At 41.2% G+C, this 15,901-nt stretch overlaps 1 protein-coding gene across 5 annotated transcripts in view; it reads left to right on the forward strand.

The window, feature by feature from the left end:
- Window positions 1-15,770, forward strand: part of THRAP3 (thyroid hormone receptor associated protein 3) — a 74,787-nt gene extending 59,017 nt beyond the window's left edge. For 3 of the 5 annotated variants that reach the window (XM_036847040.1, XM_036847056.1, XM_036847051.1), the window contains exons 5-10: window positions 591-1,304; window positions 2,248-2,420; window positions 3,158-3,269; window positions 4,682-4,766; window positions 6,892-7,079; window positions 15,330-15,768. In XM_036847040.1, the coding sequence (XP_036702935.1) occupies window positions 591-1,304; window positions 2,248-2,420; window positions 3,158-3,269; window positions 4,682-4,766; window positions 6,892-7,079; window positions 15,330-15,579 (1,522 nt within the window). In that variant the 3' untranslated portion in view covers window positions 15,580-15,768. Of the gene's footprint in view, window positions 1-590; window positions 1,305-2,247; window positions 2,421-3,157; window positions 3,270-4,681; window positions 4,767-6,891; window positions 7,080-15,329 lie in introns of all 5 variants that reach the window. The other 2 variants (XM_036847064.1, XM_036847074.1) reach the window with 1 other exon arrangement.
- Window positions 15,771-15,901: the final 131 nt, after the last annotated feature.

Here is a 15,901-nt window from a genome sequence, read left to right on the forward strand (position 1 = left end):
TCTGCTTTTCCATAAGAATGAGTAGGATGATTTTTGCCCCCTCCCCCAATTAACATGTATTCTGTTTTTATTTGTGTTTGCAGTATATTTCATACTTAGGTCTTCTAGGTGACTTGAAGCAAATTTGAAGTCTCTTTTGAGACTTGTATTTCCAAATGTGAGTTGTATAAAAGCAGAACAGTCCAAGGTTGAACATTCTATGTTAACTTTGCTGAAAGCAGATTTTAAGTGACTGAGTGAAGGTTGGATAAGACCTTAAATTTTTTTTTTCCTAGACCACTTACAGGTAAGTAGGTTTTTGTTTTTCAGTATCCTAAAAATTGCCTTTGCTATTTTCTTTTTGTTTTTGTAATACACAACTCCGTAGACCATATAGTTTTCTCTTAAATGCCAAGTTCATAGATCTGTGAAGAGCAGTTTTTTAGAAATTAATAGAAAGTAACCAAGACTCCTTTCGTAACACTGGAATCCACAAGACATGCTTGTTAGAGAAGCAAAAACCTAAGACCGTTCGCACATGGTGCTAGTTTATTTTAGATCAAGTTGCTTAAGAAGCCTCTTGTGTGTCTCCCTTGTGTTTTCATAACTAGGTATCTAGATGAGCAGAAGACAGAGAATGGAAAGGATAAGGAACAGAAACAAACAAATACTGATAAAGAGAAAATGAAAGAGAAAGGGAGCTTCTCTGATGCGGGCTTGGGTGATACAAAAATGAAATCTGATCCATTTGCTCCCAAAACTGATACTGAGAAGCCTTTTCGGGGTAGCCAGTCTCCTAAAAGGTATAAGCTCCGAGATGACTTTGAGAAGAAGATGGCTGACTTCCACAAGGAGGAGATGGATGATCAAGATAAAGACAAGGCTAAAGGAAGGAAGGAATCTGAGTTTGATGATGAACCCAAATTCATGTCGAAAGTTGTAGCAGGTGCAAACAAAAACCAGGATGAGGAAAAGTCAGGCAAATGGGAGGGCCTGATGTACGCACCTCCAGGGAAGGAAAAGCAAAGAAAAACGGAGGAGTTGGAGGAGGAGTCTTTCTCAGAGAGATCCAAAAAGGAGGATCGGGGAGGACCCAAGAGAACCGAAAGTGGGCACAGGGGATTTGTGCCTGAAAAAAATTTCCGAGTGACTGCTTACAAAGCAGTCCAGGAGAAAAGCTCATCACCTCCCCCGAGAAAGACCTCTGAGAGCCGAGAGAAGCTAGGAGCCAAAGGAGACTTTTCCACGGGGAAGTCTTCCTTTTCCATTACTCGAGAGGCCCAGGTCAATGTCCGGATGGACTCTTTTGATGAGGACCTTGCAAGGTGAGCTGCAGTCCAGCTTGACCCTCAGGGCTTTAGTAGCCTAACCTCTCTCCCTGAGGTCATTCTGGAACGAGGACAGGCCCCTCATGTATTTCCCCGCTGTCTCATTTTCAGTGTGGATACCCTCGTGTCTCTCTGTTTTCAGTGGAGAAGTGTGCATCACTGAGCAGTTATATGTTGGGGGCAGTATCATAGCAGTGGTGAAGCGTCTTTTTAGGCTATAGTGACTGGCTTTTTTGATGCTGGGTCCCCTCTGCTTCTCTCTTGCACTCTATTCATCACATTGTAAGCCCCACCGCCGGCCCCATTCCACCCTCGTCCTGTTGCCTTCCTTAATATGCTTGAGATGTCTTTTGCCTGTGGAGCCATGCAGGATCCATTTTTCCATTCTTAGCTAAGTCACGATATCTATTATTGCAGGCCTTCATGAAATAATGTAACAGTTTTAAGGTTGGGGCTGGGGGCAGGAGAACTTCAGGAACGAGTGATGAGGCCCAGGCTGCTTTTTACCTGGTGTAAAAACTGCAAAGCCAATTGGAAGTCTCCTGAACAGCATTCTAGCCACATCCCACTCTTGCTGCATTGTGTTGCTTCACTGAGTGGCCCTGGATGGCCAAACTAGTTGGTCTTTTAAAACACCTTCCTGTTTGTCATCTGTTAAAACCAGCAGAGACCCCCAGAACAGAATCACTGAGGTTTAATGCTTCATCCTACCCATTTGTTCCTATTAGATTCCAATGGGGAAAAGGGAAGAGAGAGATCTTGGATGCCTTTTTCCATAGTTATGGTGCATTGAGGTTACTTTTTACTTTCGTAGGAATTAAAAAAGGAACTTTACAGATAAATTTAACTCTTTTAAAGCACGCTTTTCATTTTTAGGATTTAAATGTTCTGACTTTCTGTGTATCTTGTTACATTGGGCCTCCCTGTGTTTCTTTTTCAGACCCAGTGGCTTACTGGCTCAGGAACGAAAGCTTTGTCGGGATCTAGTTCATAGCAACAAAAAGGAACAGGAATTTCGATCCATTTTCCAGCACATACAGTCAGCTCAGTCTCAGCGGAGCCCTTCAGAACTGTTTGCCCAGCATATAGTGACCATTGTTCACCATGTTAAAGGTGAGTCCAGACCCCAGCCTGCTCAGGGTCCCTTTCCACGTGCTTAGCTTCCTCTCTAACAAGCAGAAGGATGAGTGGGGGCATGAGGGGGAGTCTATCAGGGATCTTTATCTCATTGATAGGGGCCTTTGAAGCTAGGGGCTAGCTTGAAGGAAATTTCTTCCAGGGAGAAGTTTCCATTTTTTAATTACAGAGCTGAACATTATGAAATGCTAGTGGTAACCTGTGATCATGAGAATAGGTAAAATCCTTCATGTGAAGGTTTAAATTGCTTGAAAAGGAGGTATGAAAGTTGGCTTTCCCAGCCCCTCTGTCTTTTCCTGTCTAGTAGGTAGAGTCCTCTGGAGGCTTCTTTTAGATCTTGGGATATGGATATCTTCCCCACATTATTTTGCCATCTCCTGGGCAAATGGAGGTGGACAGGCTGGGGAATGTGATGTAGAAGCTGGGTTTGGGCCAGTTACAGGTTCCATCTGAAATTGGAACTCAAGCAGGAGCTGGTGCTCTGAATCAAAGGATAGTAAGCTCTAGCTTCTCTCTTTGTATCCATGTCCTACAGTGGAAATCAGACATTGGATTTTGTCTGAACCAGCCATTTTTCCTTCTTCTTTCTAATATGTTTTTTATATGGACTTGACTACTTTAGTCACATCTCTGTGGTTGCAGGTCCAAGCACACGAGTTGAATGTTGGGTGTGCCTTTGATAGCCTGATATGTTTTTCTTTGACTCCCCACAGAGCATCACTTTGGGTCCTCAGGAATGACATTGCATGAACGCTTTACTAAATACCTAAAGAGAGGAAGCGAGCAGGAGGCAGCTAAAAACAAGAAAAGCCCAGAGATTCACAGGTGAGGACCTCAGCCTTACACTAGAGGCGATCATAAAAGTCTGCTCATCAGATAATACACTCGTCTTGTTTTTGCAACTTGTTAGTTGCATTATCAGCAGAATTTAAGGTAACACCCTCCAGACTCTAGGATAGTGGTGGTTTGTAGTGGAAAGGGTATGCTTTGATGACTATAAGTTTCTCACTTTGGGCCTGAGGAAAACAGCCCTTTTGGTATAAATGAACCCTTGTATTGGGAGCTGGCAGACAGTAACCCAAGATCACTGTGAGCTTTCTTTACATAGCGTAGATGTTGTTTCTTTAAGCAACCCATGTATTTCATATATTAGTCCTTCCTTTGGAAGAATTTGCAGCAGGTGGGGCTGGAGGTCGGAGAGCTTATAGGATTATGTCAAAGTGTTTTAAAAGCCCAGAGGTTTAAACATTCGGTTGTGGGAGTCTATTCATTCAGCAAATAGGGACTTTGTCTAGAAACAAAGTTGGTCTTTAATTATTTAATAGTCAGCTCTTGAACCTTTGCAGTAGGTAGGAGGACGATGTTTGCACAACAGTCTTGGATTTAGGGTCTTTTGGGATTTATGTCATGCCAGCCAGTTGTTTCTCACTTAGACCTCATCCTATTGGTGAATAATGGGCCATTATATTTTATTTTATTGTATTTATTTTTATTGTATTTTTTTTAAAGATTAAATTTTATTTTTTTGGCTGCGTTGGGTCTTCATTGCTGCGCGCGGGCTTTCTCTACTTGTGGTGAGCGGGGGCTACTCTTCACTTCAGTGCGCAGGCTTCTCCTTGCAGTGGTTTCTCTTGTTGTGGAGCACGGGCTCTAAGCATGCGGGCTTCAGTAGTTGTGGCTCACGGGCTCTAAGCACGCAGGCTTCAGTAGTTGTGGCTCATGGGCTCTAGAGCGCAGGCTCAGTAGTTGTGGCGCATGGGCTTAGTTGCTTCGTGGCATCTTCCCGGACCAGGGATTGAACCCGTGTCCCCTGCGTTGGCAGGTGGATTCTTATCCACTGCGCCACCAGGGAAGTCCCAAGGGCCATTATATTTTAATTCCCAAGATGAAAACTGCTTTTTGAAGTTAGCAGGGCATAGATAATCTTGATGTGAATTTGAAATTATAGGCACGGCTGTAGATGAGTCTGTTTTCCTGGCTGTAATGGTACTGGGTGGAATAAGATGTTTTTTCTGTTTGAGTTTGGAAAGTTGGGAGAGAGAGAGTGTGTGTGTGTGTGTATGTGTTGTGCATGCACACACGCGCATGCACATCTATGGGGGAGAGTGTAAGTATATAAGCAAACAACATAAGTGTAATAAAAAGGAATGCCTATGATTTGCACCACTCTACTTACGAACTGAGGTGCTATATTCACACTATGGAATGTTAAACAATTTTTGTGTTTTCAATTTTAGGAGGATAGACATTTCCCCCAGTACATTCAGAAAACATGGTTTGGCTCATGACGAAATGAAAAGTCCCCGGGAACCTGGCTACAAGGTGAACTGTTGCTTTGATCAGTAATTCCAACAAAATGAGTGCGTTGGGCATGAACTTGACAGAAATGTGTTTGTTTAAATTACTCTCTACTTAAGTTTGTGTTTTTCTTTTAAGGATGGGCATAATTCTAAAAATGAACTACAAAGGGTTAATTTTTATTAAATGTATCAACAACCTTTGTGAAGTGGTTAGAATATGGTAAATGACCCCAAAGTCTATTGAGGTGAGCTTGAGAAAAAAAAGAGAGGAGTTTTGGAACAAGTGCCCATGATGAGAGAAGAAACTTTTTGTGATATTTTTCTGCTTGTAAGTATTATCAAATCAACTATATACATGCACTATTTCCAACCATGATTTCAGAAAGACATGCATGTCAGAGAAGAGTGAAATATTCATATCTTAACTTAGTAGACTGTTTTAAGCAGCTAGTCCAGATTTTTTTCTAACATTGTACCATATCTATCATCTGTCGATTACTGTTACTTTAAAGCTAAACATTGCTTTGATAGCCCAGCTACATTTGTAATGATGTGCACGTAAACACTGTTATTAAGAGGTTAAAGCTTGTGTGCAGTCTTTTACTATGAGGTACTAGATTTGGGTTCTTAAAAATCTTAGTATTTCTTGACCACCATTCCCATATAGAGTTGTAACTTAAAATTAGAGATGGCTCTTCCGATGCTGCTGAAACCTTTTCTAAAAATAGTAATTTTCAAGTTTTCCAAGTAAATTTGTCTTGTTGGTTGAATGTAATGAGAGGCACTCTTGCACAATCTCTCTTCTCTCCCATCCCCCTTTTCTTTTTCTCCAAGTACCCACCGGCTTGGCACTAACCATGTGAAATGCAAGGTTTTGAAACATCAGAAGAGATTCCGTCCTCTCTGCCCCACATAGCCTACTCATTAGAGGTCCTGTGGGCACTGCCTAAGGGAGCTGCAGCTGCGTTTTTCTTCTCTTTTTGTCTTTGGAGGGTACAGAGGCCCCATTCCCTCTGTCAAAAGAAAACCATGTGATAAAATAAACCAACTTTACTACCTACCACTCCTGTTAATTAAATTATTTCAACAAAAAGCTTAGTTGTTTGTATAAGTAAAATGTTAATGCTAAGTGAACTACTCATCACTTCCTCTTTTTAGGGAGTTTTTTGTTGCGGTTTTTTTTTTGGCTGCACTGTGTAGCTTGTGGGATCTTAGTTCCTGGACCCAGGGATTGAACCTGGGCCCTCAGCAGTGAAAGCATGGAGTCTTAACCACTAGACCTCCAGGGAAGTCCCTAGGGAGGTTTTACTTCCATGAGACAAATCTTAGTGTATAATGTGCCTGAAACCACATTGCACCTCTGCTCACTGAGATTCTAAAGAGCTGTCGAAAGCCCTTGGCATGATAGTTTGGGGTAGAAGGCTGCTGTTGTTGCTGGGCTCATGCTGTATCTGCAACATACATACCCTGATAGGTTACACTTCCTAGAAAGTTAGCAAAAAAGGTTTTCTTTTTCTCTTTTCTTCTTTCCTTCCTCCCTCCCTTCCTTTTTTTTAAATAAACTTTGACTTGGTATTGCCACATTATGAATTCATTATGGTTTTTGATATGCCTTTTCTAGAGAAATTTAATACAACTAAACATTTTGGAAGGCTGCTTGAGTCTCCCATTGTCTGTCATTGGACTCAGTACTGAGAGAGAATTCCAAGTAGAGGATAGGCCCAGGGCAGCTGCCACAGTGTAGGTAGGGGAAGATAACAGCATTTCCATTCTTGGTGGTGACTAAGCCTGAGCCAGCCTAACCAACACCTTCCAGAGTTGATTTTGGCCTTCTCAACTTGTCGGCTAGCCAGAGTCTTTACCGGGCCACAGAGGGAAACAGCAAAGTGAGGTGCGTGTACGTGTGTGTGTAGCATATGCAGAAGGTCGTCATCATTATTTTAGAGAACTGGTTTGGGCTCTGTAGGGATCCTCATGAAGCGACTTCTGTGGAACATCCTGTATCCCTCCCGAGCTTGGGCGAGGTGCCTCACATTCCCAGTGCTTCCTCTGCACCACTCCATTGGAGTAGAAGCCACAGTTTGTGGGGTGGTTGAGTTGGTAGCCCTGAATCCCCAAAACCTTAATTTTGATTTCTCTTTTGGCAGGCTGAGGGAAAATACAAAGATGATCCTGTTGATCTCCGCCTTGATATTGAACGTCGTAAAAAACATAAAGAGAGAGATCTTAAACGAGGTAAATCAAGAGAATCAGTGGATTCCCGAGACTCAAGCCACTCGAGGGAAAGATCAGCTGAGAAAACAGAGAAAACTCATAAAGGATCAAAGAAGCAGAAGTACGTAAGCCCCTGTCTGTCACCTCATTCAGACTCCTGAGTGGATTTCTTTGTCTGCCCACCATTAGGCTATATGGCAGACCCTCCAAGTCAGAGAACTTGGGGTTAGGAACGATGACCACTTGTACAGTTTCTTTTTTTTAACTGTCAATTAAGGTCCCTAGATTGAAAATAGAACTTTAGCATGAAAGTAGGCATGATCCTTGTCTAAAGGAGGCCTCCTGGGAGATGGGCAGTTAATTTGGCTCTAGGGACAGTGTGGAAAATCATAGGGGAATTCCTTTTGCATTTGTTTTGGCCACGTTCTTTGACATGCCCTTTCTCATCACAAATCTTCTTGGGAAGGTTATGTTTTAGAAATGGCTCAAAGTTGTTGTCAGGTAATAATACTGTTTGGTCAGAGAAACAGGGTGGAACTAGATAGGACAAGATTGTTGATCTTAAATGCCTTTTAAACTAGTTTCACAGACACTTCCAAGAGAGGTGTTACAAATATTCTTTAAACAAAGGTAAGCATTGTTGAACTTCATAAGGCAGCATTTATGCCAAGGTTTTGTCTCTGTTTACATTTTTGAATGTTCCATGACTTTTCAATCATGCCTCGTTAAAGGTAGCACAATTGAAACCCCACACCTTCCTGTAAGAACCTACACCACTTCTGTGTTTCTGAACTTTAGCTGGCAAGCACTTTCATATCCATTTTCTGGTAACAATCCTTTGAGATAAGTTGGACAGTTAGTAGCTACCTGTTTTGCCCATTTGAAAGATAAAGAAGTAAGCTCAGAACGATTTGTCTAAGATCACACAGTAACAACTGACATCAAAACTCAGATCTTCTGTTCCACTTTGTCTACCCTTCCACTCAGTTACTTACACATTATGAGCCTTAGCAGCTTTCAGGGCTGCCCACAGATAAAAATCTGATAATCCTCAACAGGGAATCTAGGTGGGGGTATAGTAGTCTTCAACACTGTCACTGGTGGAAAGGGAGCAGAAAGAACCCCTCAAGCATTTCAGGGTTGGACTTGGATGACTGATCCTGATTTCTTTCCCTGGGACACATGCCTCTACCCCTGACTTGTTGTGTAACCTTGACCAAGTCTCTTGCAACCGTAGTATTTTGTGACAGGGGAAAGAAGAAAAATGATAATTATGTCACTTTTCATTGTATATCACACTTCAGTTTAGAAGAACTTTTTCTCATATGACTGAAGAATGGCTCACCCAAGATCACACAACTAATAAACGGCAGTGTTGGGACTCAAATATGGGGCTTTCTGGAGTCTTATGTTTGAAAACCTCTTGAAATGACACTGATGTCTAGGAGTCAAACATTTGAGTTATAAGAATCCTATGACAATAACTTAGATTTCCCCCTTTTTAAGAGTAAATGCTAGAAGGCGCTAGTAGGATTCAAACATGTAAGTCTTTGATCTTCTCGAATGTTTGGGGGTGGGCTGGGGGGTTGCAAGGTACTTTCCATAGTGGAGAAGGGCAGTGATCGGTTACTGACACAGGCTGGCTTCTCCCTGTAAGTCCTCCTCTACTCCTGGGAGCCAGCCTTTCTGCCACCTTAGACGTGGTTGGTGCCCTTCTCCAGCACCACATGGCAGGACTGGCCCCGACCTCTACTACACAGACCGTGACTCATCATATTAGTCTGATTTACCCTAGTCTGTAATTTCCTCCAGATGAAGGGAAGGATGGGAAATAACTCTGGGAAGAGTTCGACAGATCCTATGCTTAATAATAAAAGCTGTTTGAGCTCACTGGAAAGTGGGAGGTGGTTTGTGGAGTAGTGGTATAATTAGTCGGAGCCAGGTTTGAATCCAGGTCTACTCAGCTCTGTCACCTGAACTTCCTATCTATAAAATGAGGGAAATAATACTGAATGATCATAATTGCCATTTACTATATGCCTGCTGTGTCAGTGTAGAGTTTTGGGGTTTTTTTGTTTTTTTTTTTTTAAACACTGTTTTCTTTTTTTTTTTTTTTAACTTTTTGGGTTTCTTTATTTATTTATTTATCCATCTATGGCTGTGTTGGGTCTTCGTTTTTGTGCGAGGGCTTTCTCTAGTTGCGGCAAGTGGGGGCCACTCTTCATCGCGGTGCGTGGGCCTCTCTTGTTGCGGAGCACAGGCTCCAGACGTGCAGGCTCAGTAATTGTGGCTCACGGGCCTAGTTGCTCCGCGGCATGTGGGATCTTCCCAGACCAGGGCTCGAACCCGTGTCCCCTGCGTTGGCAGGCAGATTCTCAACCACTGCGCCACCAGGGAAGCCCCCAGTGTAGAGTTTTTTTTTTTTTTTTTTTTTTTTAGTTGTTTTGTTTGTTTTTTTATACTGCAGGCCCTTATCAGGCATCAATTTTATACACATCAGTGTATACATGTCAATCCCAATCGCCCAATTCAGCACACCACCATCCCCACCCCACTGCATTTTTCCCCCCTTGGTGTCCATATGTCCATTCTCTACATCTGTGTCTCAACTTCTGCCCTGCAAACCGGCTCATCTGTACCATTTTTCTAGGTTCCACATACATGCATTAATATACGATATTTGTTTTTCTCTTTCTGACTTACTTCACTCTGTATGACAGTCTCTAGATCCATCGACGTCTCAACAAATGACTCAATTTCGTTCCTTTTTATGGCTGAGTAATATTCCATTGTATATATGTACCACATCTTCTTTATCCATTCATCTGTTGTTGGGCATTTAGGTTGCTTCCATGACCTGGCTATCGTAAATAGTGCTGCAATGAACATTCGGGTGCATTTGTCTTTTTGAATTACGGTTTTCTCTGGGTATATGCCCAGTAGTGGGATTGCTGGGTCATATGGTAATTCTATTTTTAGTTTTTTAAGGAACCTCCATATTGTTCTCCATAGTGGCCGTATCAATTTACATTCCCACCAACAGTGCAAGAGGTTTCCCTTTTCTCCACACCCTCTCCATCATTTGTTGTTTGTAGATTTTCTGATGATGCCCATTCTAACAGGAGTGAGGTGATACCTCATTGTAGTTTTGATTTGCATTTGTCTAATAACTAGTGATGTTGAGCATCTTTTCATGTGCTTCGTGGCCGTCTGTATGTCTTCTTTGGAGAAATGTCTATTTAGGTCTTCTGCCCATTTTTGGATTGGGGTGTTTGTTTCTTTAATATTGAGCTGAATGAGCTGTTTATATATTTTGGAGATTAATCCTTTGTCCGTTGATTCATTTGCAAATATTTTCTCCCATTCTGAGGGTTGTCTTTTCGTCTTGTTTATGGTTTCCTTTGCTGTGCAAAAGCTTTGAAGTTTCATTAGGTCCCACTTGTTTATTTTTGTTTTTATTTCCATTACTCTAGGAGGTGGATCAAAAAAGATCTTGCTGTGATTTATGTCAAAGAGTGTTCTTCCTATGTTTTCCTCTAAGAGTTTTATAGTGTCCAGTCTTATATTTAGGTCTCTAATCCATTTTGAGTTTATTTTTGTGTATGGTGTTAGGGAGTATTCTAATTTCATTCTTTTACATGTAGCTGTCCAGTTTTCCCAGCACCACTTATTGAAGAGACTGTCTTTTCTCCATTGTATATCTTTGCCTCCTTTGTCATAGATTAGTTGACCATAGGTGCGTGGGTTAATCTCTGGGCTTTCTATCTTGTTCCATTGATCTGTGTTTCTGTTTTTGTGCCAGTACCATATTGTCTTGATTACTGTAGCTTTGTAGTATAGTCTGAAGTCAGGGAGTCTGATTCCTCCAGCTCCATTTTTTTCCCTCAAGACTGCTTTGGCTATTCGGGGTCTTTTGTGTCTCCATGCAAATTTTAAGATGATTTGTTCTAGCTCCGTAAAAAATGCCATTGGTAATTTGATAGGGATTGCATTGAATCTGTAGATTGCTTTGGGTAGTATACTCATTTTCACAATGTTGATTCTTCCAATCCAAGAACATGGTATATCTCTCCATCTGTTGGTATCATCTTTAATTTCTTTCATCAGTGTCTTACAGTTTTCTGCATACAAGTCTTTTGTCTCCCTAGGTAGGTTTATTCCTAGGTATTTTATTCTTTTTGTTGCAATGGTAAATGGGAGTGTTTCCATAATTTCTCTTTCAGATTTTTCATCATTAGTGTATAGGAATGCAAGAGATTTCTGTGCATTAATTTTGTATCCTGCAACTTTACCATATTCATTAATTAGCTCTAGCAGTTTTCTGGTGGCAGTTTTAGGATTCTCTATGTATAGTATCATGTCATCCGCAAACAGTGACAGTTTTACTTCTTCTTTTCCAATTTGTATTCCTTTTATTTCTTTTTCTTCTCTGATTGCCGTGGCTAGGACTTCCAGAACTATGTTGAATAATAGTGGTGAGAGTGGACATCCTTGTCTCGTTCCTGATCTTAGAGGAAATGCTTTCAGTTTTTCACCATTGAGAATGATGTTTGCTGTGTGTTTGTCATATATGGCCTTTATTATGTTGAGGTAGGTTCCCTCTATGCCCACTTTCTGGAGAGTTTTTATCATAAATGGGTGTTGAATTTTGTCAAAAGCTTTTTCTGCATCTATTGAGATGATCATATGATTTTTATTCTTCAATTTGTTAATATGGTGTATCACATTGATTGATTTGCGTATATTGAAGAATCCTTGCATCCCTGGGATAAATCCCACTTGATCATGGTGTATGATCCTTTTAATGTGTTGTTGGATTCTGTTTGCTAGCATTTTGTTGAGGATTTTTGCATCTATATTCATCAGTGATATTGGTCTGTAATTTTCTTTTTTTGTAGTGTCTTTGTCTGGTTTTGGTATCAGGGTGATGGTGGCCTCATAGAATGAGTTTGGGAGTGTTCCTTCCTCTGCAATTTTTTGGAAGAGTTTGAGAAGGATGGGTGTTAGCTCTTCTCTAAATGTTTGATAGAATTCACCCATGAAGCCATCTGGTCCTGGACTTTTGTTTGTTGGAAGATTTTTAATCACAGTTTCAATTTCATTACTTGTGATTGGTCTGTTCATATTTTCTGTTTCTTCCTGGTTCAGTCTTGGAAGGTTATACCTTCCTAAGAATTTGTCCATTTCTTCCAGGTTGTCCATTTTATTTGCATAGAGTTGCTTGTAGTAGTCTCTTAGGATGCTTTGTATGTCTGCGGTGTCTGTTGTAATTCTCCTTTTTCATTTCTGATTTTATTGATTTGAGCCCTCTCCCTCTTTTTCTTGATGAGTCTGGCTAATGGCTTATCAATTTTGTTTATCTTCTCAAAGAACCAACTTTTAGTTTTATTGATCTTTGCTATTGTTTTCTTTGTTTCTATTTCATTTATTTCTGCTCTGATCTTTATGATTTCTTTCCTTCTGCTAACTTTGGGTTTTGTTTGTTCTTCTTTCTCTAGTTTCTTTAGGTGTAAGGTTAGATTGTTTACTTGAGATTTTTCTTGTTTCTTTAGGTAGGCTTGTATAGCTATAAACTTCCCTCTTAGAACTGCTTTTGCTGCATCCCATAGGTTTTGGGTCGTCGTGTTTTCATTGTCATTTGTCTCTAGGTATTTTTTTATTTCCTCTTTGATTTCTTCAGTGATCTCTTGGTTATTTAGTAACGTATTGTTTAGCCTCCATGTGTTTGTCTTTTTTACGTTTTTTTCCCTGTAATTCATTTCTAATCTCATAGCGTTGTGGTCAGAAAAGATGCTTGATATGATTTCAGTTTTCTTAAATTTACTGAGGCTTGATTTGTGACCCAAGATGTGATCTATCCTGGAGAATGTTCCGTGCGCAGTTGAGAAGAACGTGTAATCTGCTGTTTTTGGATGGAATGTCCTATAAATATCAATTAAATCTATCTGGTCTATTGTGTCATTTAAAGCTTCTGTTTCCTTATTTATTTTCATTTTGGATGATCTGTCCATTGGTGTAAGTGAGGTGTTAAAGTCCCCCACTATGATTGTGTTACTGTCGATTTCCTCTTTTATAGCTGTTAGCAGTTGCCTTATGTATTGAGGTGCTCCTATGTTGGGTGCATATATATTTATAATTGTTATATCTTCTTCTTGGATTGATCCCTGGATCATTATATAGTGTCCTTCCTTGTCTCTTGTAACATTCTTTATTTTAAAGTCTATTTTATCTGATATGAGTATAGCTACTCCAGCTTTCTTTTGATTTCCATTTGCATGGAATATCTTTTTCCATCCCCTCACTTTCAGTCTGTATGTGTCCCTAGGTCTAAAGTGGGTCTCTTGTAGACAGCATATATATGGGTCTTGTTTTTGTATCCATTCAGCCAGTCTGTGTCTTTTGGTTGGGGCATTTAATCCATTCACGTTTAAGGTAATTATCGATATGTATGTTCCTATGACCAGTTTCTTAATTGTTTTGGGTTTGTTTTTGTAGGTCATTTTCTTCTCTTGTGTTTCCCACTTAGAGAAGTTCCTTTAGCATTTGTTGTAGAGGTGGTTTGGTGGTGCTGAATTCTCTTAGCTTTTGCTTGTCTGTAAAGCTTTTGATTTCTCCATCAAATCTAAATGAGATCCTTGCCGGGTAGAGTAATCTTGGTTGTAGGTTCTTCCCTTTCATCACTTTGAGTATATCATGCCACTCCCTTCTGGCTTGCAGAGTTTCTGCTGAGAAATCAGCTGTTAACCTTATGGGAGTTCCCTTGTATGTTATTTGTCGTTTTTCCCTTGCTGCTTTCAATAATTTTTCTTTGTCTTTAATTTTTGCCACTTTGATTACTATGTGTCTCGGCGTGTTTCTCCTTGGGTTTATTCTGTATGGGACTCTCTGCGCTTCCTGGACTTGGGTGGCTATTTCCTTTCCCATGTTAGGGAAGTTTTCGACTATAATCTCTTCAAATATTTTCTCTGGTCCTTTCTCTCTCTCTTCTCCTTCTGGGACCCCTATAATGCAAATGTTGTTGCATTTAATGTTGTCCCAGAGGTCTCTTAGGCTGTCGTCATTTCTTTTCATTCTTTTTTCTTTAGTCTGTTCTGCAGCAGTGAATTCCACCATTCTGTCTTCCAGGTCACTTATCCGTTCTTCTGCCTCAGTTATTCTGCTATTGATTCCTTCTAGTGTAGTTTTCATTTCAGTTATTGTATTGGTCATCTCTGTTTGTTTGTTCTTTAATTCTTCTAGGTCTTTGTTAATCATGTCTTGCATCTTCTCGATCTTTGCCTCCATTCTTATTCCGAGGTCCTGGATCATCTTCACTATCATTATTCTGAATTCTTTTTCTGGAAGGTTGCCTATCTCCACTTCATTTAGTTGTTTTTCTGGGGTTTTTTCTTGTTCCTTCATCTGGTACATAGCCCTCTGCCTTTTCATCTTGTCTATCTTTCTGTAACTGTGGTTTTTGGTCCACAGGCTGCAGGATTGTAGTTTTTCTTGCTTCTGCTGTCTGCCCTCTGGTGGTTGAGGCTATCTAAGAGGCTCGATGGGAGGCTCTCCAGTGTAGAGTTTTTTTTTTTTTTTTTTTAATGTATTTATTTATTTATTTATTTATTTATGGCTGTGTTGGGTCTTCGTTTCTGTGTGAGGGCTTTCTCTAGTTGCGGCGAGCGGGGGCCACTCTTCATCGCGGTGCGCGGGCCTCTCACTATCACGGCCTCTCTTGTTGCGGAGCACAGGCTCCAGACGCGCAGGCTTAGTAGTTGTGGCTCACGGGCCTAGTTGCTCCGCGGCATGTGGGATCTTCCCAGACCAGGGCTCGAACCCGTGTCCCCTGCATTGGCAGGCAGACTCTCAACCACTGCGCCACCAGGGAAGCCCCAGTGTAGAGTTTTTAAGCACATTGTTTTTTCAGTCTTTAGAACACTGTCCCAAGACAGGTAGTGTTCTTCTTATGAGAAATAAAACTAATGTAAAGCCGAAACAGGTGGTAGTATATAAAGCCTGTCCTGGTACCAGATACTCCGTGACTTTCAATACAGTGTTAGGGTCCTTCTGCCTTTCTGATTCGTGCACATGTATTAGACTGAGCTGCCAGAGGCCACAGACTATCTTTTGTTCCTCCTTCTGTGTATGTCCCATGTTCATCACAGGCTCGGACATAGATGTGTCACTCAGCATGACTGACAGAATTGGGAGGAAGCTCCCCAGGTTCCCTGGGTGTGTATGTTGGGGGTGAGTTCATTTTTCAGGTTACTAGCCTTCAGTGTTTTCATCACAGACACACTCCTGATTGCCCTATGCTGCTTATCCATGAGCCCCCAGCCAAAGGCTGTACCCTAGAGACTTACTGACCTCCCTGCCTCTTCTGTTTTCAAAGGAAGCACCGGAGAGCACGAGACCGGTCCAGGTCATCATCCTCTTCCTCCCAGTCATCCCACTCCTACAAAGCGGAAGAGTACACTGAAGAGACCGAGGAGAGAGAGGAGAGTACCACGGGCTTTGACAAATCAAGACTGGGGACCAAAGACTTCGTGGGTCCAAGTGACAGAGGAGGCAGAGCTCGAGGGACCTTTGTAAGACCCTGCCCCCTCTCCCTTTCTCTAAGCCCTTACTCCCACCAATTCTAATTATGTTCTTATCAGAATACTTAGTTTGTTGCCCTTGATACAAGTAATTCAGTCTAAAGACCCTAGAATCTGTGGTTTCCCAATCCCCAGGCTTTCCATTTTTAGTGTTTTTGTTTGTTTTTTTCCTGTTCATAATCACTTAGCCAGAAAGTCTCTTAGGGCTTCTCTTCCGAACTTCCTCACTTGTCTTGACTCCTGTTGTATGTAGGGAGGCCCTTATGCTGTTTTGTCCTCTGTCTAGACTGTAGACTTGAGATGAATGGAAAGGGAATGACTAGAAACCAGTTGACCAGCATATTGACTGGAGGACAGTTGTCTGTTT

Source organism: Balaenoptera musculus, chromosome 1 (genome assembly GCF_009873245.2).
Source record: "Balaenoptera musculus isolate JJ_BM4_2016_0621 chromosome 1, mBalMus1.pri.v3, whole genome shotgun sequence".
Taxonomy (NCBI): domain Eukaryota; kingdom Metazoa; phylum Chordata; class Mammalia; order Artiodactyla; family Balaenopteridae; genus Balaenoptera; species Balaenoptera musculus.